Source organism: Antechinus flavipes, chromosome 1 (assembly GCF_016432865.1).
Source record: "Antechinus flavipes isolate AdamAnt ecotype Samford, QLD, Australia chromosome 1, AdamAnt_v2, whole genome shotgun sequence".
Lineage (NCBI taxonomy): Eukaryota > Metazoa > Chordata > Mammalia > Dasyuromorphia > Dasyuridae > Antechinus > Antechinus flavipes.
In genome coordinates, this window is record NC_067398.1 from 608289444 (window position 1) to 608317183 (window position 27740).

General features: G+C 33.2%; 1 protein-coding gene across 1 annotated transcript; it reads left to right on the top strand.

Moving 5' to 3' along the window:
• MED30 (mediator complex subunit 30) lies at positions 1-27740 on the top strand. The gene is made up of 4 exons (XM_051971012.1): positions 1-463; positions 7931-8089; positions 13056-13166; positions 27226-27740. The coding sequence occupies exons 1-4, from the start codon at positions 290-292 to the stop codon at positions 27319-27321; spliced, it is 540 nt and encodes a 179-aa protein (XP_051826972.1). The 5' UTR covers positions 1-289; the 3' UTR covers positions 27322-27740.

Sequence of the window (27740 nt, forward strand, 5' to 3'; positions counted from 1 at the left end):
ACTCGGACGTTAGCGTCCCGAAAGAGCGGAAGCCGTGGTAATTGTTTGGAAGTTGTTCTCGAGCTGCTTTTGACTCTCCCGCCATCTGTTAACTCCAACCCCCCGCGCTTCTCCGTACAATTTTGTTTAACCCTTCGTTTAAGGGAGGAAGGCCCTGAGGTGAGGTCGCTCCCCGGCGCCTGGCGGGCCACAGTTTAAGAAAGCTGAGCGTTTCTCCCTGCGGCGCTGCCAGGCGTGGGCCCCGCCGCTTTCCGTCCTTCCTCTTTAAAAGGGGTCCGCTGGGGTCAGCATGTCTACCCCGCCCTTAGCCGGGGCCGGGATGCCTCCCGGAGCCTTTACGGGTCCCCAGGCCCAGGCTGCCCGCGAGGTGAACACTGCGTCCCTCTGCCGGATTGGCCAGGAAACCGTGCAGGACATCGTGTATCGCACCATGGAGATCTTCCAGCTGCTCAGGAACATGCAGGTGAGGGAGGGCGGGGAGGCCCACTGATGCTGAATAAAACCTACTGTTTATATAGCGTTTTAAGGCTACCAAAACGCTTTACAGATATCTGGTGTGATCCTTTGACCAACGCAGGTGGGTAGGTATTATTCTAGTCCAGACTTTCTTAAACTTTTTCTATTTGCCACTCCCCTTTCTCCGAGAAATTTTTAGGAGACTTCTGTATGTAGATATATAAAATTGGCATACTAATCAAACATTTATTGATAATAAATCACAATTTCGTGACCCCCATATTCAGTTATATGACCCAATAAAGGGTCGAAACCCAACACTCTTAAACTTTGTTCTAGTCAACGACTTCATTTAGTTTTTTTAATTTAATAGTATTTTTTTCCCCAATACATGCAGAGTAGGTTTTCAGCATTCACTTTTTGCACAATCTTGTGCTGCAAATTTTTCTCCCTCTTCCGGGACTGAACAATCTGATATAGGTTAATTAAAGGGGTGCAGTTCTTCTAAACACATTTCCCTATTCCTCTTGGATATTTAACATTTATTAAGGGCCTGCTGTATTCCAGGCACTGTACTAAGTGCTAAATGCCGCAGGTGCAATTAAAGAAGTTTAAAATTTACACAAAACACCAAAGGAAGCTGAACCGGAGTATTAGGTGGAAAAGTCAGCATATCCCGGTGAGGAAAAAAAAGATATTTGGTTTGTAGTTGATGGACCCACTCTCCAATCAGAAGCAGGGGTTACTTACTTAAATCCAATTCTCACACATCCCAATAAGGAGCTTCCTGGCTAGTTGGACAGAGCCCCAGACCTCGAGTCAAGAAGATCTGAGATCAAAATCCTGTCCCAGACACAGCTGGGCAGGTAACTAAAACAGCATTCTGATCCCTGTGCTACTTACTTAGTTACCTAATGTTTATCATGTGATAGACTTTTAAATGCTGGACACACTCAAGAATTCCCAGTCGAGTAAGCAATATATTCAAACCATATACATATGGCATATATACAGAGGAAATTGGTGGTAAGCTTAGAAGTACTGGTATGGAGGGAGTCCAGGAAAAGCTTAAAGAAGGTAAGATTTTAGCTGGGATTTGAAGAAAACTAGAGAAGTCAAGAGTCAGGGAAAGCATTCCAGTCATGGGGATAGTGGAAAAAAATGTTTTAGTTGTATTATATGTTGTTTCCCTGTGATACTGATACTAGCTTTAAAGTTTATGTAAATTATTAAGGATTTAATATTCTACTAAAGCACTTTACATATGAAAAAACTTCAAAATTTGACATCTTATTTCATCCATAAAGCTTTCAAATGACATTTCATTTTTTCCCCATGCTTTGTTTTTATTTTCTTGTGTCTGTTACTGTCTGTCATCCAGTTTAATTCCAAGAGTCTTCCTTTTAGTACTTTTTGTTTATCCTGCAAATATTTATCATTTTGTTGCTCCTTCATGACAGTATATTTGCTGTTCAAGGAAGACTAGCACCTCTGCTATGAGAGATTGCTAAGCCCTTTTCAGGGTGCTTATCTAACTTTGGTGTCTACCAGCACCCCAGCTGTGGGACCACTTGTGGTCCCAAGCCACACCCTGATAAATTATCTCAGCAGATATGAACCAGATTAAAGGTAACTAACAAGCCTCAATTCCCTTGGTGAATTAGGGGATATCTACCCAAGCATGTGAAGATTTCCCCCAGCAAAGTGGGAGAACAATTTGTTCCTATAACCATGTAGACAGCTGAATCAGGCACTGTGGAGTGCTTAGAGCTTGGTCAGATAATGAAGACGCCAAAGTCATCTACTACATCTGGGGCTATTGCTAGTCATCTTGACTTTTTTCTTGTCACTGGACTTTGGTGACTCCAGAGAGAATGAATGCAACTCTGCCTCACTTAAATCCAATTCACACATAAGTCAAGACATGACCTTGTGAAACAGAAGCAACCTTCTCCAAAGTTACCAGTGGGTCTTTTCTTAATCCTTGTCTTTTTTTTATCACACTATCCCTCTTCTTGACACTTATACTGTTATTTCTTGGTTCTCCTATCTTTCTCACTTCTCTTTTGAATCTTCATCCAGGTCACATCTATTAATTGTAACTGTTCCCTAAGGCTTTATCCTGCCTTCTTTTCTCACAATATATTGTTTTGTTTCTTGAACTCATCATTTCCCATGGATTCAATTATCTTTATGCAAATAATTCTCACATGTATTTATCCAACCCTAATCTCTCACTTGACCTCTTCCAACCAGACATCATAAATTCATTGTTTAGTATTTAAGCTCAACATGTTTAAACTTGAACTCATATTTCCCCTTAAGCCCTATCATTTTCCTAACTTTCCTATTACTATCAAACAGCACCTTTTTCCCAGTCACTCAGGTTTTCAGCTTAAGTGTCATCCTCAACCATTCTCTTTCAATCTCTACTCTCCTCCCCTTGGTGCAAACCTTCATCACCTTAGGTCCAAACTATTGAAATAGCTTACTGTTTGCTCTCCCTTCTTCTAAGTCACTCTCCACTCGAGTCTATCTTTCACTCATCTGTCAAATTGATTTTTCTGATGGCACTTCCCTATTCAGTTAACTTCAATGCCTCCTTTTCATCTCCATGACCTGTTTGTTTGACTTTTAAAGTCTTTTAAAGTCATTCATTTCTAGACCTCTTCTTATATTTCCAGTCTTCTTACACCTAATCCTTTTTATGTACTCAGCACTTCAATAACATTTGTTCCCTTGATATTCTGTGCAGTGACTCTCCTTCGGATTGCATTTTCACTGGATGTTCTCATACCTGTGGTTCTCTCCCTCATCTCCAAGCTTCCTTTAAATCCCAGCTTAAAAATCTCACCTTCTATAATAATTCTTTCCTAATTCTACTTAATGCTAGTGTCTTCCCTCTGATTATTTCCAGTTTATACTGTCTGTATATCTTGTTTATACAAAACTATTTTATATTGTCTCCCCCATCAGACTGGGTTCTTGGAGAACAATGATTGTTTTTGCCTTTTTTTTTTTTAATTTCCATTTTTTAGCAAGATAAATGTGTGCTGACTTGAAAATAGGAATGTAGGGAAAATGGCACTTTGAGATTTCAGTTTTTATTGTCACAGAATAATCAAAAAGATTTGCTACTCTTTTAGAAAATAGTAAAGTAGATGAATGGAACAGCTTAGATAATGATGGTTCAGTATACCAGTGTTTTGATCAAGCTAAGAATATGATGTATTTGGGATAAGAACTCCTTATTTGAAAAGAACTGTTGGAAAAATTGGAAAGACTTTTGGCAAAAGTTTAAGTTGAAGCCAACATTGTACACCTCATACTTTAATAAACTTGAAATGTGGGCTGCATATTAATGATCGTAGTATTTAACATTTAGTTAAAAAGAGCAGATCTTTTTCATAACTCTGGTCAGAATATGGCTTTTTAATTAAGTTTAGGATGGAGTCAACCACAAAAGATAACGTAAACAACTGCAATTATGTACAATTAAAAAGCTTTTGAAACTGATAAAGTAAGCTCATCTTTAACAAACAAGAAAATATTATATTTGGGGGGGGAAGAATTTGTATTTAATAAGTTTCTGATATCCAAGGTAATTGGGAACTAACATTGACATGTAAATATGTGTGTATATATATTTATATGTGTGTGTGTATACACATACATACACATATACCCACATAATAAAAACTATTCCTCAAATGAATAAATGAACAAAAGATATGAACAAACATTTCACAAAAGAAGAATTATAAAACGTGTTGTTAAGTACAAAACATAGGTTCAATGTTCCAAGTAAAGTTCAGGTTTTAAAAATCACTTTCACCTCTAGCCCCAGCATATTAGAAAAGACAACAGGAGAAAGGGATAGGTCATGTTTGAGAAGCTATGGAAAGGGAGACACATTAATATGCTCTTGATAAAGTAGTGAATTTGTCCAACCACAATGGAAAGTCATCCAGAATTGTGCTGTAAAAGTGATTAAAACATCCATATTTTTAAGCATATATCCCAAGGAGGTCAAGAATAGAAAGGTTCTTAGAATATACCAAAATACACACACACACACACACACACACATGTATGTACAATTAAAAAGCTTTTGAATATATATGTATATGTATATGAATATGTATGTATATTTTGGTGGTAGCAAAGAATTGGAAACAAAGTAGATAATCTTTAATTGAGGGATGAATATAATGGAATATTATTGTAATCTAAGAAAGAATAAATATAAAGATGTAAGCACATCCAGGAAACAGTATACACTGTAACTATCTTGTTCTTCAATCATATTTAACTTTCCATCATCCCACATGGGGTTTTCTTGGCAAACATACATGTTTGCCATTTCATTTTCCTGTGGATTAGGATAAATCGAGGTTAAATGACTTGCCCAGAGTGGGCAAAGCTAGAGTGTCTTGAGACTAGATTTGAACTTGGGTCTTCAATACAGTGCTCTCTTCACTGAGCTATCTAGCTTCCTCATACACTATAATTAGAACAAGAACAATAATAGAAGTTAAAACTGAATGATTGGCCCCAAAGGAGACTGTGGAATACTCCATATGTCAGACTTTTTCATGTGTTTAGTTTTGCTTTAAGCATCTTGTTTTTCATTTACTCTGCAAAGAATAGCCAGAGAGGGAGATATGTTGAGAAATGTAGACAGTAAAAAATTAACATACATTCATTCGTTTGTTTGTTTGATTTTAAAGATTGATCAGACTAATTCACAGCTTCACCAGCAGGAGAGTGAACTTATCTTCCTTCAAAGTAATTTTTATTTTTTGCTAAATGTGAAATGAAGCTTCTTGGTAGTGGTTGTTTCAAAATTTGAATTTCATTACTAGTAGTATGGATCAGTCTTCCTGTGGTTGTAGTTTGCAATTCTTTTGAGAACCATCCATGAATTTATTTTTTCATGTCTTTTGCTCACTTACTCATTCTCAAAGTGTGATCTGTAGACCTCTGGGGGTCCTTATAACCTTTTTAGCCGCTCTGTGAAGTCAGACCTATTTTCATAGTAATACTGAGATAGTTATATTTCTAGTGTGATATACATAAAACTTCCTTGGGTGAGTAGATTCTCAATAAATTATAAAAGTTAAAGGGGGTCTTTGAGAACCTCTATATTTGAGCATGTTCTTGGTCACAAATATTTGTGTTAATTTTTTTCTCACTATAAATTTCCTTATATTTATTTTATATATGTTCTTTGTAGACTTACATATGTACATGGTATCTCCTACAATAGAATATCAGTCAGCATCTTGAAAGTAGGGATTGTTTTTTTTGTTTGTTTTTGTTTTTGTTTTTTCATATATCCTCTGGTCAACACAGTATCTGGCATGTAGGAGGAATGTGATAAGTTATCTTATTGATTGATTGTTGAATACTCTATATATATGTAGAGTATTAGACGTTTATTTAAGACATTTTCTAATCAGAATTTTCCCTTTATCTTAGTTATATTTTAGACCTGCAAATGCTTTCAATTTCATGTAATTTTAAATGTGTGTATGTATATATATTTCCATTTTGTTTTTAAGATCAGTTCCAACATTTATTTAGTTAATAATTCCCATGACCATAGTTACTAATGATATTGCCATCCATTTTTTGTATCCATTTGCAACTTGAGATGATAAGATGCTTATTTTTTTTCCAAACATAAATTTCTTGTCACATAGTGAGTTTTTCTCCAAGGATTTTGTGTTATAAGATTTATTAAATACTGAATTATTTATTTTTTGACTAGCTTGTCTTTTGCATATATCTACTTTTGTCTTTTTAAACTAATTTTTTACCCAACCTTAATCACTGAATAGGTGATTGCCTCAGTCAAACTAAGTTAAGACTTTAGCTTAAAAAGGCCAAAGTCTCCCACTGCATCCCAGACCATCTCCCATCTTCCTGATCTATATCTGTCCACTAAATCCAGATGGCTTTAGAGAAGAAAATGAGGTAATGATCTCGAACAGTCTTCCCTCAGCTAAATCAAGTTGACTTGCATGTCAAGGCATCACCTCTATGATGTCCTTGGTTGTCTTTGAGAACTAAGGACAAACAAGTACCAAGTAACTTTGATGGTCATATTTTCTTAAGTAATTTGAGGTAAGAAAGTTCTTTTCTCTTTAATTCCTCCTCTTTTTTCATCATTCCTCTTGAGATATTTCCCTACCCCCCCATTTGTTCATGGTAAGAGTTCCATTTAATGTCCATATCTGTATTTTATTTTTCCTTTTATTTCTTTTGCTAGAAATGGGTATAATAAATATATAATATAGCTTTGGGGTACTTAAAATTGATATGAAGTTTTAAGTAGCAGACTTTACTGGGTATATTTTTAAAATAAAGTTGAACAAAATGTTAAGGTAAGAACTACATTTTATTGTCTTCCTTGAGCATCTTAATTGTCTCATTAGTTTTGTCTGGATATTTGTGAATTGGTATTTTTAGCTACACATTTAACTTTTAAATAGAGCCAAGTATTTTTCAGCATTTCCAATTTTAATTAACTTGGTAGAGCAGCTACATGTATATGGAGAACTCTATGTAATGTTAAAATAGTACTTTTTCAAACTGATTTACTTCAGAAGTTACAAAATACAGTGCAATTGAATGTAGAATATCATCTTACTGCTGAGTATGGTGGTGCATGATCATAGTAGGAGGCCCCCCATGGGGAGATCAAGGATAATGGACTAGAGATTGGACATTCTGAGTTGTAGAAGAGTTAAAGCCAAATAAGTGTTTTCAGTAAGGCCAGCACCAATACTCTCAGGCCTGAAGGACCACTAGATTGCCTGATGTAGGCAAAAAAATAGCTGAAGTTAGAAATAGAGAAAATCAAAGCTTCCATGCCAACTAGCAGTGGCATCAGGCACATGCATGACCAGTTTACAAAAAAAAAAAAAAAATATGTTGTATTACCTAGGAGTTTTACTACAAAGTTATACTTCATGACAAATGTTTATCATTTGAAGCTCATTGATTTTAGAGTTGACATTATAATAACATTTTATATCAATATCTCTTACTAGGCTGTAAGTTCCTTGAGAGCAGCAACCATATTTATTTTCTTATATTCTTCCAGCACTAAATAAATGCATTAAGAACAAGAATGTATGCCAGATAAATGAGTTGCTTCTATGGATAATTTATAGAAATAAAAATATGTTGTAACAAAAGTTTTGTGTCAGGTCAAAGGGCTAATGAAAGATCTCCCTATTTTATTTATAGGAGCAAGTTGACTTTTAAGTTTTCATGGAGCCATTATTTCTTTAGGATGGTTATTCCCTTCATAGATGCAAATGGTAATTTCTCCATGTCCTTTTATCCTATATGATAATTGTAAGAATGGTTCTATTTTATTTAATGGCTTTTTTGAAGAAAATATTTGGAATTTCAATGCATTAAGTATTTATTCTGTTATTTTTGTTTTTTTCTAATTAACCAGTTACCAAATGGTGTCACTTATCACACTGCAACATATCAGGACAGGTTAGGCAAACTTCAAGATCATCTCCGTCAACTCTCCATCCTCTTCCGGAAACTAAGATTAGTTTATGATAAATGCAATGAAAACTGTGCAGGATTGGATCCTATCCCAATAGAGGTAAGTTTTAGTGGTATAGAATGGAGGCAGTTATCAGAAAAAAAAGATGTTTATGACTTAAGTATTAATTGGAGTAATTATTTTTCTGTATCTATTATTTCAGTATAAACTATTGAAATATGCTGATTTTCATCTTTATCTAAAGAAGATTAATGTTATATTTAACATGGTTGCTATTTGTGGCATATGGGTATATATATTTTTAATTAAAGCTTTTTATTTTCAAAACATATGGATGGGTAATTTTCAACATTCATCCTTGCAAAACCTTGTGTTCCAAATTTTTTCCCTGTCTTCCCCCCACTCCTTCCCCTACATGGCAAGTAATTCAATATATGCTAAACATGTGCAATTTTTCTATACATATTTCCATAATTGTCGTGCTGCACAAAAAATACCAGATCAAAAAGGAAAAATAAATGAGAGAAAACAAAATGAAAGCAAACAGCAGCAAAAAAAGTGAAAATGCGCTGTTGTGGTCCATATTCAGTTTTCATAGTCCTCTCTGGGTGCAAATGGCTCTCTTCATCATAAGATCATTGAAACTGGCCTGAATCATCTCCTTGTTGAGAAGAGCCATGTCTATCAGAATTGATCATCATATAATCTTGTTGCTTTGTACAGTGATCTCCTAGTTCTGCTCACTTCACTTAGCATCAGTTCATGTAAGTTTCACAAGCCTCCCTGAAATCATCCTGCTAATTGTTTCTTATAGAACACTAATATTCCATAACATTCATATACCATAACTTATTCAGCCATTCTCCAATCGATGGACATCCATTCAGTTTCCAGTTTCTTGCCACTGAAAAAAGGGCTTCCATAAACATTTTTTAACCATGTGGGACCCTTTCTCTCCTTTATGATCTCTTTAGGATATAAGCCCAGTAGAAACATTGCTGGGTTAAAGGGTATGCAGAGTTTGATTGTCCTTTGGACATAGTTCCAAATTGCTCTCCAGAATGGTTGGATCCATTCACAACTTTACCAACAATGTATTATTGTCACAGTTTTCCTGCATCCCCTCCAACATTTGTCATCATCTTTTCCTGTCATCTTAGCCAATCTGAGAGGTATGTAGTAGTACCTCAGAGTTCTCTTAATTTGCATTTCTCTGATCAATAGTGATTTAGAGCACTTTTTCATATGAATAGAAATAGTTTCAATTTCTTCATTTGAAAATTGTTTGTCCATATCCTTTGACCATTTATCAATTGGAGAATGGCTTGAATTCTTTTAAATTTTAATCAATTCTCCCTTTTTTTTTTTTTTTTAGAAGTGAGGCCTTTATCAGAATCCTTGAATGTAAAATTTTTTTTGCTAGTTTATTGCTTCCCTTTAATCTTTTCTGCATTGGTTTTGTTTGTACAGACACTTTTTAACTTAATATAGTCAAAATTATCTACTTTGTATTCAGTAATGTATTCCAATTCTTCTTTGGCCACAAATTCCTTCTTTCTCCACAAATCTGAGAAGTAAACAATCCTTTGTTCTGATAATTTGCTAATAATATCATTCTAAATCATAACTATGGCTCCACAATATTCGAATTGTTTCTTTCTGTCTGATTGCAATATTTTCTCCTTGAACTGATAGTTCTAGTATTTAGCCACGATATATTACTCAAGTTTTAATTTTGGAGTCTCAGGAAGTGATCAGTGAATTTTTTCAATGGTTATTTTATTTTCTGATTCTAGGATATCAGGGCAGTTTTCCTTTATGATTTCCTGAAAAATGATGTCTAGGCTTTTTTTTCCCATTATGTTTTTAGGAAGCCCAATAATCCTTAGATTGTCTCTCTAGATCTGTTTTCTGGATTGGTTATTTTTCCAATGAGGTATTTTACATTTTCTTCTATTTTTCATTTTTTTGGTTTTGTTTGACTGATGCTTGATGCCTCATTGAGTCATTCACTTCCATTTGTTCAATTCTAATTTTTAGTGAATTATTTTCTTCAGTTACCCTTTTTAGCTCCTTTTGCATTTTGCCAATTGGATTTTTAAATGTGTTGCTTGTTCAGTGGATTTTTTTTCTATTTCACAGATTATGTTTTTCAAGTAATTATTTTCTTTTTCCATTTCACTAAATCTATTTTGTAAGGAGTTTTCTTTAGATGATTTGTATGTATTCTTTTCCAAATTCTCCTTCAATATTCTCATTTCCTTTTCCCATTTTTTTCTATCTCTTTTAAGATTCTGTTTTAGTTTTTCCAAAAGAGCCATGTGAGATGGGAACCAACTCATATCACTCTTTAGGGCTTCATGTGGAGGTGATTTGCTTTTAATGTCCTCGGGGTTTGAGGTCTGTTCTTTTTCTCCATTAAAAACTATCTATGGTCAGACTTCTTTTTGGTTTTTGGTCCATTGTTTTAAAAAGGTTGAGTGTAAGGGTCAGAGGAGTAGTCAGGCATTGCACAATCAGGAAGTAAAAGAGGCTTTGAAGTCTGAGACCCTGTAAGTGGTTTCTATGAATAAACAGAGACCTCCTCATGGGTGGGAACTCTGGTGACATTGAGATCTGCATCAATAATGGGAGCGTCTCCTGTCATTGGCTATGTGAGTGACTTCACAGACCCTATTTAAGATATGGGGACAAGGAAGTAGCTCTCTTTGACCCAGAGTTCATCAGGAGTTCACTGGGAGTCAGCAGGAGGTCAACTAGGGGCAGGATGTGAATACGTGAATAAAAGATCTTGAGCTTGCACATGGCTGTTCTGATGTTCTACTGTGCATTGAAACCATTGTTCCATGAAATGATGGCCATAGATCTCTGAAGACCTCAGACAGAGGTAAGCTTGGTAAAATTGGTTTAAGCACTGCAAAAAAAAACTGACTGGAGATTTCTCTGAGGGCCTGGGTTTTAGGAGAGACTGGGAGTGGTGAATGCAGAGTGGACATTAATATTGATATTCACAAGAGTAGTGAATGCCTTGTGGGCATTCACAGTGGAGATCTGTTCTTAAGGCAAAAGGGAGATTGTCCCAAGTTTCCTCTACAGAGACAGTGGCTGCACTGGTCTTTGATGCTGATGTATGGTGCTAGATGAGCTTGACCAAGTCCTGCATCATTCTAGGATTCAGAGGCTCCTGTTTGCCTTTTGTATTTGTATTTGTATCACAGAGAATCTGCTGATCCATTAGCTTATGACCAGGACAGAGGACTGTTGTATTTTGGCTAAGTGTCCCGATAGATTTCCCAGCTGTCCTGAATCTCTGCACTGCATACACTTGACCACCTCTATCTTGCCCCTCCCGCCCCCCAGCCCAATTGAAACAGACCTTTTTTGAAGTTTGTTCAAAATATATTTTGCTGGAAATTTGTTACATTGCAAATGTTTGTAGGTTCTGTCACTCCAAAACAAATTCAGAGATTTTATTTGGTGTTGGTGAGGGATGTCAGGAAGAGTGCAAAGATGGGTCTTCTCTCCACCATCTTGGCTCCACCCCAGTGTGTGTGTGTGTGTGTGTGTGTGTATTTAGTTATAAGCATTTATTTTTTTAATTCTTCATGTTCTATAAAACTGTGACCAAAAGAAAATTCAAGTGATAGTTTATTGATTTGTTCAATTTTTTTCTTCCCCTGTTAATTTCTGGAACGCTAATCATTCAGCATCTCTATTCCTTCTTCATCCAACCCCCCTCACTCAGGTAGTTATATCGCTATAATAAACCTGTGGATAGCAATGAGTACCCCTCTAGGAGCATATAAGCACTTATTTCTAATAAGAATGTTGAAATACATTAGTCAAACAACTTATTATATATCATGTGACCTATATATAAGACAGGATACTCTGAATTTTGAACTTAAGCCAAATCTAATTTCATCTCTCATATCTATGATTTTTAAAATCACTTTATCCACAGTCTTACCTATTCAGCAATAGAATTGTAAATGTTTTTAGAAATGTTTAAAAATGCTTCTTTTCATACAAGTTTTTTTTAATTTTCAAAGTGGCGTATAAATGTAGTTATTTTCCTCCTCGAGATTTTTATTAGTACTAATTCAGATTTAAAATTTGTATTATTTCTCTTTTTTATAGTGTAAAATAATTGTTTAAATATATGATAAAATTGAGTAATAGAGATATGTTTCAATTACATTGAGTATATACTTCTCTTTGGTAGCTCTTCATATTAATTTATACTTTTGTTTTCAAAGGTAAGGAAGTAAATTTCTCAATATCCTTATTTTCTTCTTCAGTAAACATTTATTTAATACCTAAAAGTATGATCATATTGATTAAATTGATTGATTTTATTTAAATGGAGATTTATAAAATTCATAATGGAAACTAAGTTTATTTTCAGAGGTATTCTGTTCTGAAATTTATTGAAAACATTTAGAGCTTTTCTTGCAAAATCCTAATTTTGCGATTTGATTATAACTGGTTCAACTAAGCTTCAACTTCAAATTGTCCTTAACACAACTTAACAAAAACAAGACATAGATCTTTTTGGTGGAAAAAATCTTCGACTTTGGGATCAAGACTAGAGTTTCAATTCTGTCACTTCAATTACTGGGTGACCAAAGGAATTGGACTAGAATGACTTCTCAAGGTTTCTTCTAGCCAGCTCTAGTTTTATTATCCTAAAAGTGGTTTTTTTAAAATAATAATTTTGGGAGGAGCTAGATGGTGCAGTGGATAAAGCACCAGCCCTGAAGTAAGGAGGACTTGAGTTCAAATTTGGTCTCAGACAGACACTTAATACTTCCTAACTGTATGACCCTGGGCAAGTCACTTAACACCAATTGCCTCAGGAAAATAAATAAATAAATAAAATAATAATTTTTAAACAAATTCAATATTTTTAAACTCATGAAAGTAAAATTTTTCTATGTGCTATTTTAAATAAATATATTACTTTACATACTGCAAAATATCAACATTATTCTAAGCTTTTGAGTTTTAGTTGTATTCTACACATTTTATCTAACCCCTTCCCTTCTCTCCCTCCCATATCTAGCAACTTATTCCTTATGTGGAAGAAGATGGCTCAAAGAATGATGACCGTGGTGCTTCTGGCCAACTTCGTTTTGCTAGTGAAGAAAGAACAGAAATAGCAGAAGTAAATAAAGTGAGTGATTATTTTACATTTTCTTTTTGTATTTTAGAATTATTAGTAAAATATTTAAGTGGTTTCAAGATGGCTCAAAAATCTTATTATGGAGTCATTGAAAGGAATATCTTATTTATCCAAAGATCATTTACCAGCTACTTTATTTTTATCATAATAGAAAACAAGAAATTTGCAAAAACAGTCCTTAAATTGACCAAAATAGATAATAATCAAAATAGATAATTCTCACAGGTCAAGATATGCACTTAGCACAGAAATTCATGTAAAACTTCTTTTCCTATTTGTTTTAGAAGCTTTGTCAGGACATCCACAAGTATTTTTTAAAGCCTAACATCTTAATTGTTTGGTTTTACAGGAGAATGGAAGCGAAAAATAGAAAATATCTTTTTAGAGGTGGTGGATAGCTGTAAGAAAATTCCTGAAAATGGAAAGGAGATAAAAAAAACTATTATAACACATTATAATAGTTGATGTTTATAATAATGACCTTCAGTTATTTAGAAAACATTATGAGTTATACTGTATAATATTTGAGATGTCAGGGAAACATTTTGCATTTTATTTATTTCTTCCTTGATTATTCAGTAATTACTTTTTTAAAATATCAAAAACATTTGGAACAAGCAACATAAAATGTTTTACTTCTTTTTTGCAGTGGGAAAATTAAAAGGTTTTAATTGAGTAGAACTGTTTTTTTAAATAGCTAACAAAATGATTAAAAGCTTTTAAAAATATATGTTTTAGTACTTGAGAGAATAAGCATCAGCCATTTAGGAAACTCAGTTATATAAAGTTAGTTTGCATGAATTACAGTTACTTTGTATCTACCACCATGACTATCAACCACATTACATGTTCAATAAATATTTGTGAATCTGTTTTGTTGATAAAATTGGAATAGAATCTTGAGACCATAAGTCAAAGTGCCTTTAATAAACTAAAGTTCTAAAAGAAAAGAGGTTTAGAACTCCTGGTCTGCAAAACTTCCCAGTGCTACTTGAACCTGATTAAAATATACTTGGAAAAGGTTTAACAGTTTTCATTTTTTAAGTCAGTGTGCAAGCTTTAGGGATCCAGTTCTATTTCAGTTTGACTCAACCATTCTAAATCAGCTCACACCAAAATCTATTTAGTGATCTCATCTAGATTTCATTTCTGTTTTAAAATTGTGACTTTCATCTACTCGTATTGCTGTTTTTGAAGTCTGTTTCTCTTCACAAAGACTTGTCAAGATAGTTATATTTTTTCAAGACTTTATATTTATTGCTATTAAATTTCTTTTTAAAATTTCTTTTGTTTTTGGTTTATGAAATAAAACAAGTCTTTTCATAACATAATAAAATTTAAAAAAAAAACATGATTGCATATGTTATTCCTTTTAAATATATAATTATCATATAATTTTTTTTCTTCTAACACTATCTCCTCTTACATACCCCATTTTACAGATAAAGAAACTCTTGAGTACCTACTAGATATAGACCTTGTTGATCAAATATTTCCTTTAAATGGAGAGGCTTGATCAGGATCTCACATTAGTCCAAGGCAAGATTTGAACTCAGCACTTATCAATCTGTCCCTAACCTACATTTTCAACTTTGTCTCCTGCTATTCTCTGCTGCTATGGTTTAGCTGTTCTCCTATGTTCAGAATAGATTTTAAATATTCTTCTTCCCATGATGTTCACATTGCTCACTCCCTTCATCCCTTTCTCCAGGCAGCCCAATTGTTTATCTTTCAAACATTGATTCAGAGTATGGATAGAGTAAGGGACTTAGAATGCGAAAGATCTCGGTTCTAGTATTAATTCTGACATTTGTGTAAGCAAATAGGCAAGTCATGCTGAGCCTTAAATTCTTTATATGATCTATATCTATAAAAAATGAGGGAATTAAAATTATTCTGTTTCAACCTATTATCCTCCCTAGCTCTTCTGAATTACTATAGCCTTTATTTTCCCCATCATTCATTTAGTTATTTATTATCATTGATATTGTTAGTACTGTTACATTTCAAGATAGCATACTTAATTGATAAGTACCTCACCTGACCCAGTATTTCAAGTGGGCCCCTTCACTACTTAATCTCCCAGAATTTTCTCATAAATCTATCTTCCTCACTGCCAAATATGATCTCCATAGCCCTCCCTCCTCCTTTCCCCTCTCCCCCCTCGTTTTACTTCTTTTATGGAATTATATTCAAATAAACTGCCATTTCATTGGGAAGGAATGTGCCATTTTACTCACCCTAGGCAATACTCACACCACTGTAATTTTCTGGGCTAAAGTGCTCTTCCTTGACCACCCATTCTCCAATTAGAACATAAATTCCTTATATTTAAGGATTATCTTTACTTTTACTTTTGTATTCTCTGGTCTTATACAGTGTTTAGCATAGGGTAAGCACTTAATTAATGCTCATTTATTCAATCTTCTCTCATCAGACTTTTCATTGAAATTCCTTTTTGTGGTTGAGAGTTTGGGCTAGATTTTTTTTTCCCCATTGTGGAAACCAGGAAGCACACCACCCATCTTTGATACTACCCTTAATTTGTAGTATGTTGAAGTCTATTCACATCCATTACATATCTCTTTATTTATTTATTATTTATCCTTTTTTCAGTTTCATCCTTAAATTCCCTGAAATTATTTGACTTAGATCTCCCACTATACTTTACTGAACTTGTTTTTTCCTCCATTATGAGGCACTACTGCTCATACTCTTCCACCATACTACTCTTTAAAATTTTAATCTGTAAACCTGTGTTGCTCTTGGTCTGCTAAATCCCTTCATTGTCAAAGGGATTAAGTGTGGGTTGATTGAGGTAGCATCTAAGCTTTTATTTTTCCTCCTTATCACAACAAATCAGACTTCAGAAGTCATGATAGATTATATCAAAATTTGTTATTTTATCCAATTCCCATTTTTCCTTCTCACAAACTTACTTGAAGGAATGTCACATGTTAGAATTGCTTCATATGTTTTCCATACCTTTTCATTTTCTAATTTGGTATTGGTTTTTTTCTTTTTTTCTATTGTGTCTGATCTGATTACAAATGTCTAGTTTGGAAAAGATTCCTTTTTTACTAATATGTTATCTGTTTATTATTTTCATTTTTTGTGGTGTTATTTGGTATTCATAGTATCTAGTACCTCTTGACTCTTGAAAAAAGCATGTATGATGTAGAAATGTAAGGTTTCTGTATAGTTTCCAACATTAGCCTCTTATGCCTCCTTTGTAAATCCAATTTTTCACTAAGTAGTAAAGTATATGAAAATTTGGTGGGTCTTGTCAAGTTCTTAGAAGAATTTTTTCTAATTAAACTATGAGTTTCTGCTAATTTGTTTTTAATCAAAACATTTTACATATATATGTTAGTTGCCTCTTTCCTTCTGTAAATATTTTATTTTCTCCTTTTTTTAAACATATAATAGAATATTGTCCTTGTGAGTAGGGATTGTTTCATTTGTTTTTGTATCCTTGAGGCTTAACAAAGTGCTTGTCACATGTTAAATGCTTTTAATAAATGCTTGTTGATTTGATTGTGTTTAAACCTCTGGATTAAATGCTTATTAAATATTTAAAATTAGGGGAAAATAAAGTTTGAAACAAACTGCTACATAATAACTCCAATGTTAAATTATTTAATATCACCTTGTTCTTTCCTAAATAAAATATAAAGATGTGAATTTTAAAGGTTAGGTATTTCAGTCATTAACACTTATTAAGCACCTTTGTGTGTCAGGCACTATACTAAGTGCTGGAGATATAAGGAAAGCAAAAGGCAAAAGGATTCACAGCTCTTGAGGAGCTCACAGTCTAATAGAGCCTACATGTAATCCACCATTTAATAAAAGGTAAAGATATTGGCTATTAATCTATATTAACCTTGTTTTTCCTATTCCATATTCTTCACTAGGTTGAAATGAAGCTAATCTTAATCACATAGATGAAGGCAGTTTTTATTTTACAAATTCTTTTAAATTGCTATTTGTGATGGAAAAGGTTTGTGAGTAGTTTTTATTTTGTTGAGGTATAATTGAAAATATGTGTTTAAGAATTAAAGCATTTGGATAGAGTGTCACATTTGGCATAAATATCAAGTAGCTTGCTGTGATTTTGCATACATATATTTTAAAGTATCTTCTATACTTACACATTCACCTGTGAAAGTATCAAATTAAGCACAGCTGATGAATTTTGAAAATAGCAACTGTCAAGCTCTGTTAAATCAATCAATGGCAAGATTGTATATTTAAATCATAGATAGTCATGAAAATGTATTTACATTTTCTAACCACTAATAAGCATAGCTGTCAGTTTCACTTTTGATAGTTCTGTGACATGTTTTGGCTCTTAATATTTTACTTGTATGCTAATTTGTTTCTTGACACTCTTTGCCATAATCATATTTTGAGAATCACACTTTGAATGTATGATAATATAAGCCTCTTTTTAAAAAACAAGGTGTAATATGACTGAAATTAAGTGTTATCCTGAAAAATAAGTCAATGTGAGACGCAAAATTGATCATCAGCAGAGTATTATTAAAACTTTTCTTATAACATTAGATAACAAACACTTATTAAACACTTACTATGTGAAGTGTGCAGGAGATATGAAGGAGAAAAATATAGGGTACTTGCTCCTAAAGAATTCTCATTTCTAACGGGGGAAAGCAAGGGTGGATGGATGGACAGACACATACACAGATATATTTGTTTGTTTATAACATACACACACATACACACACACACACACACACAAAATAAATTGTAGGTAATATCAAAGGAAAGGAATTAGTATTTGGAAGGAGCAAGAAAGAAAAGCCTCTTGAAAAGGTGAGATTTGTGCCAGGAGACAGATGAGGAAAGGGAACTTTTCAGGCATTAGGATTCCCAGTAAAAAGATAGGAGTATCCTGTTTGAGGAAAAGCAAGAAGGTTAGTGTTCCAAGTTCATAGAGTATGTAGAAGGGAATAATGTGTAAGAAGACTTGAAGGTAGGAAGAGACCAGACTATATAAAGTATTATAAAAGCCACAGAGAAGTTTAGATTCATCTGAATCCCCTATAGTCCAAAGACTATAGGGAACCACTGGAACTTAGTCAAGAGAGTAAAATTGTTAAGCCTATGCTTAGAACATTCCACATTTTCTAACACACACACACACACACATATATATATATATATATAAAATCATGAGTATGTTTCCTCTAAATGAGCATTTTGTTTTTGTTTTTTGTCACATCAGTAAGAGTTTAAGTGACTTGCTCACAGTCTCATAGCTAATAATTGTCAAGTGTCTGAGGCCACATTTGAACTACTCATCTCCAGGGCTGGTGCTCTATCCACTGTACTCAACTAATTACTCCTGTTTTTCAAAGTAGATAATTTTTAAGGTCCTTTTTTATCTCAAAAGTTTTGATTCTATGACTTTGATTCCATATCCTTCGATGACAGTACTGCCACTATTAAAATATCTTTGGAATAGTCTTTGTGAACTGCTTTTAGAATTAGTTTATGCTACACAAGAAATTGTCTTTTTACTTTAAAGCTCATACTTCAGTCCAAAATCAGTATCCATCCCACATGATTGCTCTCTTTATTGCCTGTTATTATAGAGTTCACAAACTCAGAATGTTTTTTACATTTTTTTATGTAAAATTTTATTGTGTGCCAACCCCTGCTTTTCATGACCACTTAAGGGCTCCATGATTTTATGATTATATTTCTTACTTAGAACTTGAGTTTAACTTTTTTTTAAAGAATGGAAAAGGAGTTCTAATTTTGGAAAAAGGTTTTATTTTGAAAGGTTCTTGATGTTTCACCTAACTTGGAAAAGATTGGAAACAAGGTAATAAACTCATGTTAAAAGAATTTCATTCTTCCTGACAGTATAGAAAGCCTTTTATTAGATACGCAGTATATTTTTATACCAAAAGTAGTAGAAACAGCACCAGAATAAAAATATAACAGTTTGATGTGCCTTTACTGTGAATCATTATGCCTTTCATTTAGATATACACTGTGTAGAGTGTTGCTCAGATTGTTCCATATTCATAAGGGACTAAGGAGAGCAAGAGTTCCCAATAATTTTTTGGCAAATGAAGGAAGAAAAGAAAAATTTTAGAGAAGAATAAGAAAAGTCAAAAGATAGTTCATGAGAAATTGTTTACAAATTTATCTATTCCTAAGTCAAAGGTAAATAAAGTATATAATTTATGGCCATAAGTTGAATTAATCAACATTTGTTAAATGCTTACCATGTGCCAGGCTCTGTGCTAAGCACTGGGAAGACAGAAAAAAGGCAAAAGACAGCCCCTGCCCTCAGGAAAATAACAATCTAATGAAGGAGATAGCATGCAAGTAAATATATCCAAAATACCTTACATACAAAATAAATAAGAAATAATTAACTGAGGGAAAACCCTGGAATTAAGAGGAGTTAGGGAAAGCTTTTTGTAGAAGGTCAGGTTTTAAGAGTTAGAGGATACCAGGGAGTAGATGGAGCAGAGAAAGGAGAGCATTCCAGGCATGGAGGACAGCCAGAGAGAATTCTGGAATCCTAAAGATGGAGTATTGTTGGATAGCCAGCAGGTCAGTGGCACTGGATCAAAGAGTATGTGTTGGGGATTAAAGTGTAAAAAGACTGGAAAGACAGGAAGGGTCTAGATTATAAAGGGCTTTGAAAAAGAGCATTTTGTATTTGCTTCAGGAGGCAATAGGAAGCCACTGGAGTTTATTGAATAGTAAAGTGACATGATCAGACCTGTGCTTTAGGAAAATCCCATTTAGTGTCTGATTAGAGAATAGATTCAAGTGGGAAGAGAGTTGAAGCAGGTAGACCTACCATTAGACTATTGTAATAATCAAGGTGTGAGTTGATGAGGGCTTATACATACTAGATTGGTGGCAGTGTCAGGTGGAGGTGAAAATGTTTGAACAGTGAGAAAGGTGAAAACATCAGCATTGGCAACAGCTTAGATATGTGGGGAGAGAAATAGTGAAGAGTTCAGAGTGACTTGTACTTTGGGAATCTGAGGGACTGAAAAGATGATGTCCTCTCAAATAATAGAGAAGGTAGGAGGAAGGAAGGATTTAGGGATAAAGATAACAACATTAAAATATAAATACTAATTTATTTTAAGATTTCATTCTGTTTAGTGCTAAGCTTTTGCAGCTTGGCCTAACATACACAATTTCTATATAGCAATTTTTTTTCTTTTCTTTTTCATCCTTTTCATTTAATAGTAACTGGGTTGTTCCCTTGATAGAGCACTTAGGAGTCAGGAACTCCAGAATTCAAATCCCACATCAAACTAACTGTGTGGTCCTAGGCAAGTCATTTTAAATAAAAAATCCCTGATTGCCTCAGAGTCTTCAGTTATAAAAATGGGATGATAAATGTACTTGTGTCAAAAGGTTTTTGTGAAAATTAAATATTTGTAAAGTACGTAGCACGTGAAGAACCTCATCATGATAGGCCCTGTATAAAAGTTTTTTTTTTTTCTAATATATGGGTCTGAATCCATCTCCTTCCATAAATTTTGTGCAAACTGCAAGAGTTAATCTAATCTCAGCACAATGACATTTTTTCCCTAGCTATTAGAATTATCTACAGATAAAAAGGGTTGCTTTGAAAGATAGTAGGTCTGCTGAACTTGAGTTCATTAAAGAAAAACGGAATTTGGGGAATTCTTTGGGAATGTTGTAGATGGGATTCTTATTTGAGTATGTTGATCAAATGAGATAAAATTTTAAAATGACAATTAATTTTTAGTATTTTTGCATGTTACTTTTATTTTTTATATGGTCTATGCAGTCCTTTAAAACTGTCATTCTTTGATCAAATGTTATTTGTGTTTCTTTAGAGTTTTCAGAATGTTTAGGTATGATCCAGTGAAAGGGATGCGACACTTGAAGCCCATGGGTCTAATTCCCAGGTCTTAGCTCTGACACTTAATTTTGTAATGTTGGACAAGTCAATTAACTTCTCTGGACTTCAAGCCTCCTCATCTTGCAAAATGAGGGGAATTGTAACTATATTAGAAGAAGACTGTCAGGGTCCTTTCTGCCTTGAAATCTATGATCTGTATTTTATCTGTAGTCACCTATTTCTTCTTTCTCCCTTGTGTTACCATGTTCCTTCTTTACTTTCCTTTACTCCCTTTTCTTCAACTCCACCAGTTTATAAAAATTATTACAAAAATGAAGAGAATATCAGTACTTGGAACGATCCATTTCTCAGGGAATGATCTGTCAATGGTAAAATACGGATTTATGGGCAAGGAGCAACCAACTCTGAAGTAATTTGATAACATAGAAAAAGCAGATAGAAAAATTAGCACTTCCTAATGGTTTTTACCTTGGTATATTAAACCCATTGAAAAGCTCATTGTCATGCTTAATAACTGAAGGAATTGCTGGTTTATTGGTTTCTATTATAAGAGGCTTCATGGATTTAAGGTTCAATTTCTAGTTACCATCCTTATCAAAAATTCTAATATAGATAGAAATTCATGCACTCAGCCTACTTTATATACAGGTAAAACATAACAAGATCGGTATGATAAATGTAAAAATTATAAGATATACTAAAATTTCACTGTACTTTTCACTAAAGAAAAAAATAAACAAAACTGGAGTGGGGTTGGGTCTAGGATTATGAGTTGAAATGGACTTTAAACTTCCTTATTTTACAAATGAAAAAACTAAGGACCAAAGCATACTCAGTGCAAGCCAGTTTGATGTGAGACATTGAACTGTGATGATGATCATATATAATTGGATTCTTCTGAAGAGTTTCAGATTTAATTTATTATAGATTTAGGGAGAATATAGTTAGTAGTTAAGTCATGGTTGAAATCCAAATCTTTTAAGTGGAAAATCCTGGAGAAGAAACAACTGAGGTGAGGTTATTTTAGTTGTCTTCCAAATACGACAAAATATGAAAGAGAGACTACATCATTCCAAAAGTCAGAATTAGGAGCAATGTATGAAGTTGTGGCAGGGAAAATTTAGATTTGATGTCAGAAAAAAATTTTTTTAACATTTAGATGAAAAAGATTCCTCTGAGATGACTAAGAACCATTACATAGAATTTCCAATCCCTATATTTTTGCCCACCTGCATTTTTGATTTCCCTCACAGGCTAATTGTACAGTTGGTACAGCAAAATAATGGTTTGGACATGTATACTTATTTTGTATTTAATTTATACTTTAACATATTTAACATGTATTGGTTATCCTTCCATCTAGGGGAGAGGGTGAGGGGATGGAGGGGAAAAATTGGAACAAAAGGTTTGGCAATTGTCAATGCTGTAAAATTATCCATGCATATAACTTGTAAATAAAAAGCTATTAAAATTTTAAAAAAATTCCTCTTAGAAGTAATAGGTTTTCTTTCAGTGGAGGTCTTTTAGCAGAAGCTGAATAAGCATTTGTCATGTATGTAGCATTGAGGATGTATCATCTGCTTCCATTCACCCCAAAAGGCTACTTTTTTTTTTTTTGGAGAGGGTTTGTTTCTTTGTTTTTACATTAAATTGACATCTAGAATATCCTTGGCTAAGAAGAAAGTTCTCTTATTCATTTCATTCATAGTGTCTTTGAAAAGTTCTTATTCAATGTAGTCTGATAGAGCTACCAGTCAAGGTTATTTGAATTATTCTGGAGAGTTTTAGATTTAATTTACTACAGATTTGAAAAGACTACTCATAGAATAATGTTTAGTTTAGGGTAGAAAACTGTCCAAGACAATTTTTTAAATTGCTCTTCTACAATCAGCTGATTAATAGAATCCTTCATTATAATTAGGGAGATGTCTGTTTATTTAAGATACATCTGCCTGTAATTGCACAAGTATAAGCAGTTTTAGTTTTCAGGAAACAATATGGGGTACCACATTTTAAGTAAACTCTTTAAAACAGTAGTCTTATTTGAGTTAAAAAAATGTTTTTCTCTCTTGTTCATTTCATAAACATTTATAAAGTACATTAAAAAAATTTCCAAGGTGATTAAGCTTGAAAGTGTAAAAATCATGAAGTTGTATGCCCTACAGACTTTTCTAGAGGTTTGTGAAAGGGAAATTCAAGGGGTTCTCATTTATTGAGTTTCTCTTTGGCATAGGGAATATGAATTTACAGTAGTTCTACCCTTGTCCACAATAGAAGACCTCTCTTGTTGGAGTGAGCTTCCTTTAAAATATAACAGGAGCAAAATATGAAGAGTAGAGATTAAATTAAGGTACAGGTGGAAGAAGTTTCACAGCTTCTGGGGATTAGGCACAAGTGAATAAGCTTTTGGCTATTGTACAATATTTGTCAAATAAACTCTTTAGAACAATATTTCTAAAACAAACTTTATTCATAATAATAGAAGCTATTACATTACAGTAATATAAAATAATCCACTATTTTCTCATGGATTCCTTTCATGTTATCTGATTTTAAATTTACATTTTTCTGTCTGTCATTCTAAGACATATTTCTACATGCTAGTATTTTAGTTTTATTTCTGACAGTGTGGCTGACAAGTCTAAAATGTAACTAAGCCGTCAAGATACATGCTTAAAAATGTGTCAGTAACTAAGGAATAAATTAAAATATTTCTAGGATAGTGTCTTTTTGCCATGTTATATTAAAATTTTGTCTTTATATAGCTTATGTAGGAAGAGGCAGGTTGGCTTAGTAGACACCATTGGCCTCAAAGCCAGGAAAGCCATGGGTCAAAGTCCTGCTTCTGACATGTATTTAATATGTATTCCTGAGCAAGTGACTTTAATTCTCAATGCATCCGGCAACTCTCTAGCACTGGATGCTGCAAAGAAGGTACTATCTGAATTGGTACAGGAATCATCTTCACCAGGGAGTTCCTTATACTAGTGACATTACGTGTCCAGGCCTTTTCTTTATATAAGAGTATAAGTCTTTGTTTTTGATTCTTTTCTACTAGGTAGAATCCATTTAGAATTTAGAAATCCGTGAGTGGGACAGTTAGTAGGACATATGTCAGTATTTGCAGTCAGTAATAATATTTATTTATTTTAGTACTTAGTATTTTCCAGGTGCCTTCCTTCACAGCTCTGAAATAAGCAGTGCAAATATTATTATTCCTATTTTATAGATGAGATTCTTTTAGATGAACCATTTATTAAAACATCATCTTCAATGTAACCTAAGTACCTTTTTTTTTGGGAATGAGCAGAAGAATGTCAGTTTATACTTTGTAACAGATGGTTTTTATTATGCATGTTTAAAAACTCATCAATAGAGTATAATATGGACTGAAAATCTTTGTTCTGAGTCATATTCTGAGCACAGTATAAGTTATATTGAAGCCAACCCTAACATTTTATCACCATGTGGGTATTTCTTTTTGCTTTTCTAGCATTTGACCTGTCACTTTCTATGAGTACTGATATTACTACTCTATCAAAAAAAATTTGTTGGGAGCAGTTTTTAAACTGCACCTTAAAAATTTTAAGCATATAGAGCAGGGCTTCTTAAATTGTTTCTATTTGCAACCCTTTTTCACCTGAGAAATTTTTATTTATTCTGAGTATAAAAGTATAGGTATACAAGTCAAACATTTACTGAGAATAAATCATAATTTTGTGATTTCACACACATACACACATATACACATATTCAGGTACATGACTTTATATGGAGTCATGACCCACAGTTTAAGAAGCTTTGATCTAAACTGCAGGATGGACACATATCTTAAAGAATAGTTGCTTGACATGATGGATTTATATGTTTGATGTTCTATGTCTGGATGCCTCTAGCCTAAATTTTTGTCCAGGTTATAAATAAAAATGATTTTATTTCAAGAGTTGTAGAAATATTTCTTTATAAGAAAGAAACACATTCAGATTTTCACAATTTTGCCCAAGGGAATAGATCTTAAAAGATACAGTTCTCGTAGCTGGAGTAATATAAATAAGTTGTACAGGGATGATTATTCAAGAGATCATTGTCAACCCATCCTTCTCAAACCCATGTGTCACACCAGTTCTTCTGCTTCTCCACTTTGTCAGGTTTATATTTCCTTCTGCTTTCTCAGCTTTCTCCAAATGTTTTTGAGAATCAACTATAGGTGTAGTTAGTTGATAATTGATATATATATCAAGATAGTTGATAAAAATATGCAAAGAGAAAAAACATTTTTGTAAGTGATTAGCTACAGCAGATGAAGTTTTTACAGTCAAACATTTGACTAAAAGGTCCAGAAAAAAAATAAAAGTCTTTTAGTTTTATGGTTTAGTGATGATGAAAAAGTATTTGATAACAACTAACATTAAAAGGTCTTCTCCGCAAGAAGTATCTCATTTTTTATGTTAACATTCCTCAAATGCAATCACAAAGATAACTATTCAGTGACTCTGTTAATATCAAATGAAGCCTAAAATAGGCATGTTTTTACCAAAAATGTTCATCACCATGAAATCCTCCATGATATCTTGTTTGTAGGTGATAATGTGCCGATTGCCTCCGATTCCAGAATTTCATAGGGCCTGTGCACTGAGATTGATGAATTAAAGAAAATCAACCTAATAATCTAAATAGGAAAAATAAAATTAGAAAGAAAATTGTCTGTTGCTCATATTATAATACATTGGCAATAGTTAGTCCATTGAATTTGTATCTCAATATATGTGTCCTCTTAGGGATAAGCAGTGCATGTGGATCATGAATTAGGCTTAAAATCGAGTAGATGGAAGAAATTGGATTGATAATACATAGAGAATTTCATGATTCTGAACTGCTTTCTGTTATATGCATGTGCATACTTTAAAATATTCTACATAACCTTTGAAATTGCGGCAATGCCTCAATCTTTGAGGAATTAAAATTGTAGACAACCCAAAAGAGACATATGATAGTTACAGATTAAGCTCTAGCCTATTTCCAATGATGACCTATATTCAGAAAGTCGTGTAAGGGATACCATAGAGGAAATATTTCGTTAGAAAAGAGAATGGATTGATTATTTGGTGTGAATGAGGGATAGCGAATGAATAACCCTTGTGTTCCATTAGTACTTTTGGCATATTGTTACAAGACCAAGAAGATTCCCAGAGTATTGAGTGGATCCTTGGAGAGTAGAAGATAGGGAGGTAAAGAGGAAGGATAATATAGATGAGAAGATAGACAAGAATAGCACAGGATTCAGCACCAAAGCAGGGTGTATCCACACAAATGAAACCATAAATCCAAGTATTTTAAAAGTGAAGTGTTGGAAAGATTGATGTGTCACTCATATTTGTGCTATTTAAGTGTGTATGTATTTTTTGTATAAACTTTTTTAAATATGAGAAGTGTGAATATCAGTTTGACATAAGAGGACAGGAAGTATAAGTTCTGCCTCAGACTTCTGACTGGTGCCATGGTCAGCATAAATTCCTTCACCTTGTAGAGTTACAGGTGAGTCAGAAGTAAGATAAATGCTGATCTGCAGTTGTTGGTAGAATGTCCACATCAGGAAGTGACTCTGCCCAATGAAAAAAATAACAATCTACAACAAAAAACAGTGCAAAAATTTGCTTGACCCTTATAGTGATACTATTTCCACCTAATAAATGTTTAATCTTTAATTGATTAGATATAAGTAATCCAGTGATTTTAGTGCCCCAGAGGTAAGTTATTGGCCTAAAACCAAGACTACTAATTTTATTCAATTCTCTAGAGGGGAGAAGTGTGACTCAACATATTTGCCATGTTATATACACTTAGGGTATTCAGGAACTCTTAATTGATAAAGAACATTGTATCATTTGTTTCAACTTTTAAGTTGCTGTTGATAGAATATGTTTAGTTGTATAAGGAAATATGTTGTGCCATACTTAGTTACTTATAGTTTCATCATTTATAATTTATAGTTTAATTATGTCAGGTTCTGTTTGATTTTTCTCTATAAACAAGTAAATATCATTTTACCTAGTTGTTATCACTCATCCATATCACTCTAATTAAATTAATGTCAAAAGTAAATGATGCATATTTCATTAAACATTTCTGATGAATTTTATCTTTTCTTTTCTATAGAAACTCAAACAGAAGAATCAACAGCTGAAACAAATTATGGACCAATTACGGAATCTCATCTGGGACATAAATGCCATGTTGGCAATGAGGAACTGAACTGATTCTTAAATTTGTATGATTTACATATTTATGACTTCCATAACTATTTTGTTCTCTTTGGTTTAAATTTCTTTTTTTTAAACTGTAGCTTATTTACAACTTCATCCCACTATTGCAAAAATTAATTTAAATTATTATATTATCTCAAATATTTGCTTTCTAGGTAAGAAACCACTGTAACATCTCTCTATTAAGTAAAAAAAAAACTTACTGACAGCTCTTAACTTTTGTTAGTTTTCTGATTCAGCAATTACGTGAAAAGATCTGAATCCATTTTTATCATTAAATTTGTTTTTCTTGGTTTTGTCATTTTATATTGCAAAGATGAATTTGCTAAACATTTGTTAATATTCTGTATTCAAATAACTTAAAATGTTAATCCCTTATTTCTAAATTGAAAAAAAAATTAAGCCATA

Excerpts from the sequence above, each read along its gene's own strand:
- MED30 (XM_051971012.1), top strand. The coding sequence starts at position 290 with ATGTCTACCCCGCCCTTAGCCGGGGCCGGGATGCCTCCCGGAGCCTTT. Across the intron at positions 8,090-13,055 it reads TGGATCCTATCCCAATAGAG|CAACTTATTCCTTATGTGGA; the intron begins GTAAGTTTTAGT and ends TCCCATATCTAG. Across the intron at positions 13,167-27,225 it reads AAATAGCAGAAGTAAATAAA|AAACTCAAACAGAAGAATCA; the intron begins GTGAGTGATTAT and ends TCTTTTCTATAG.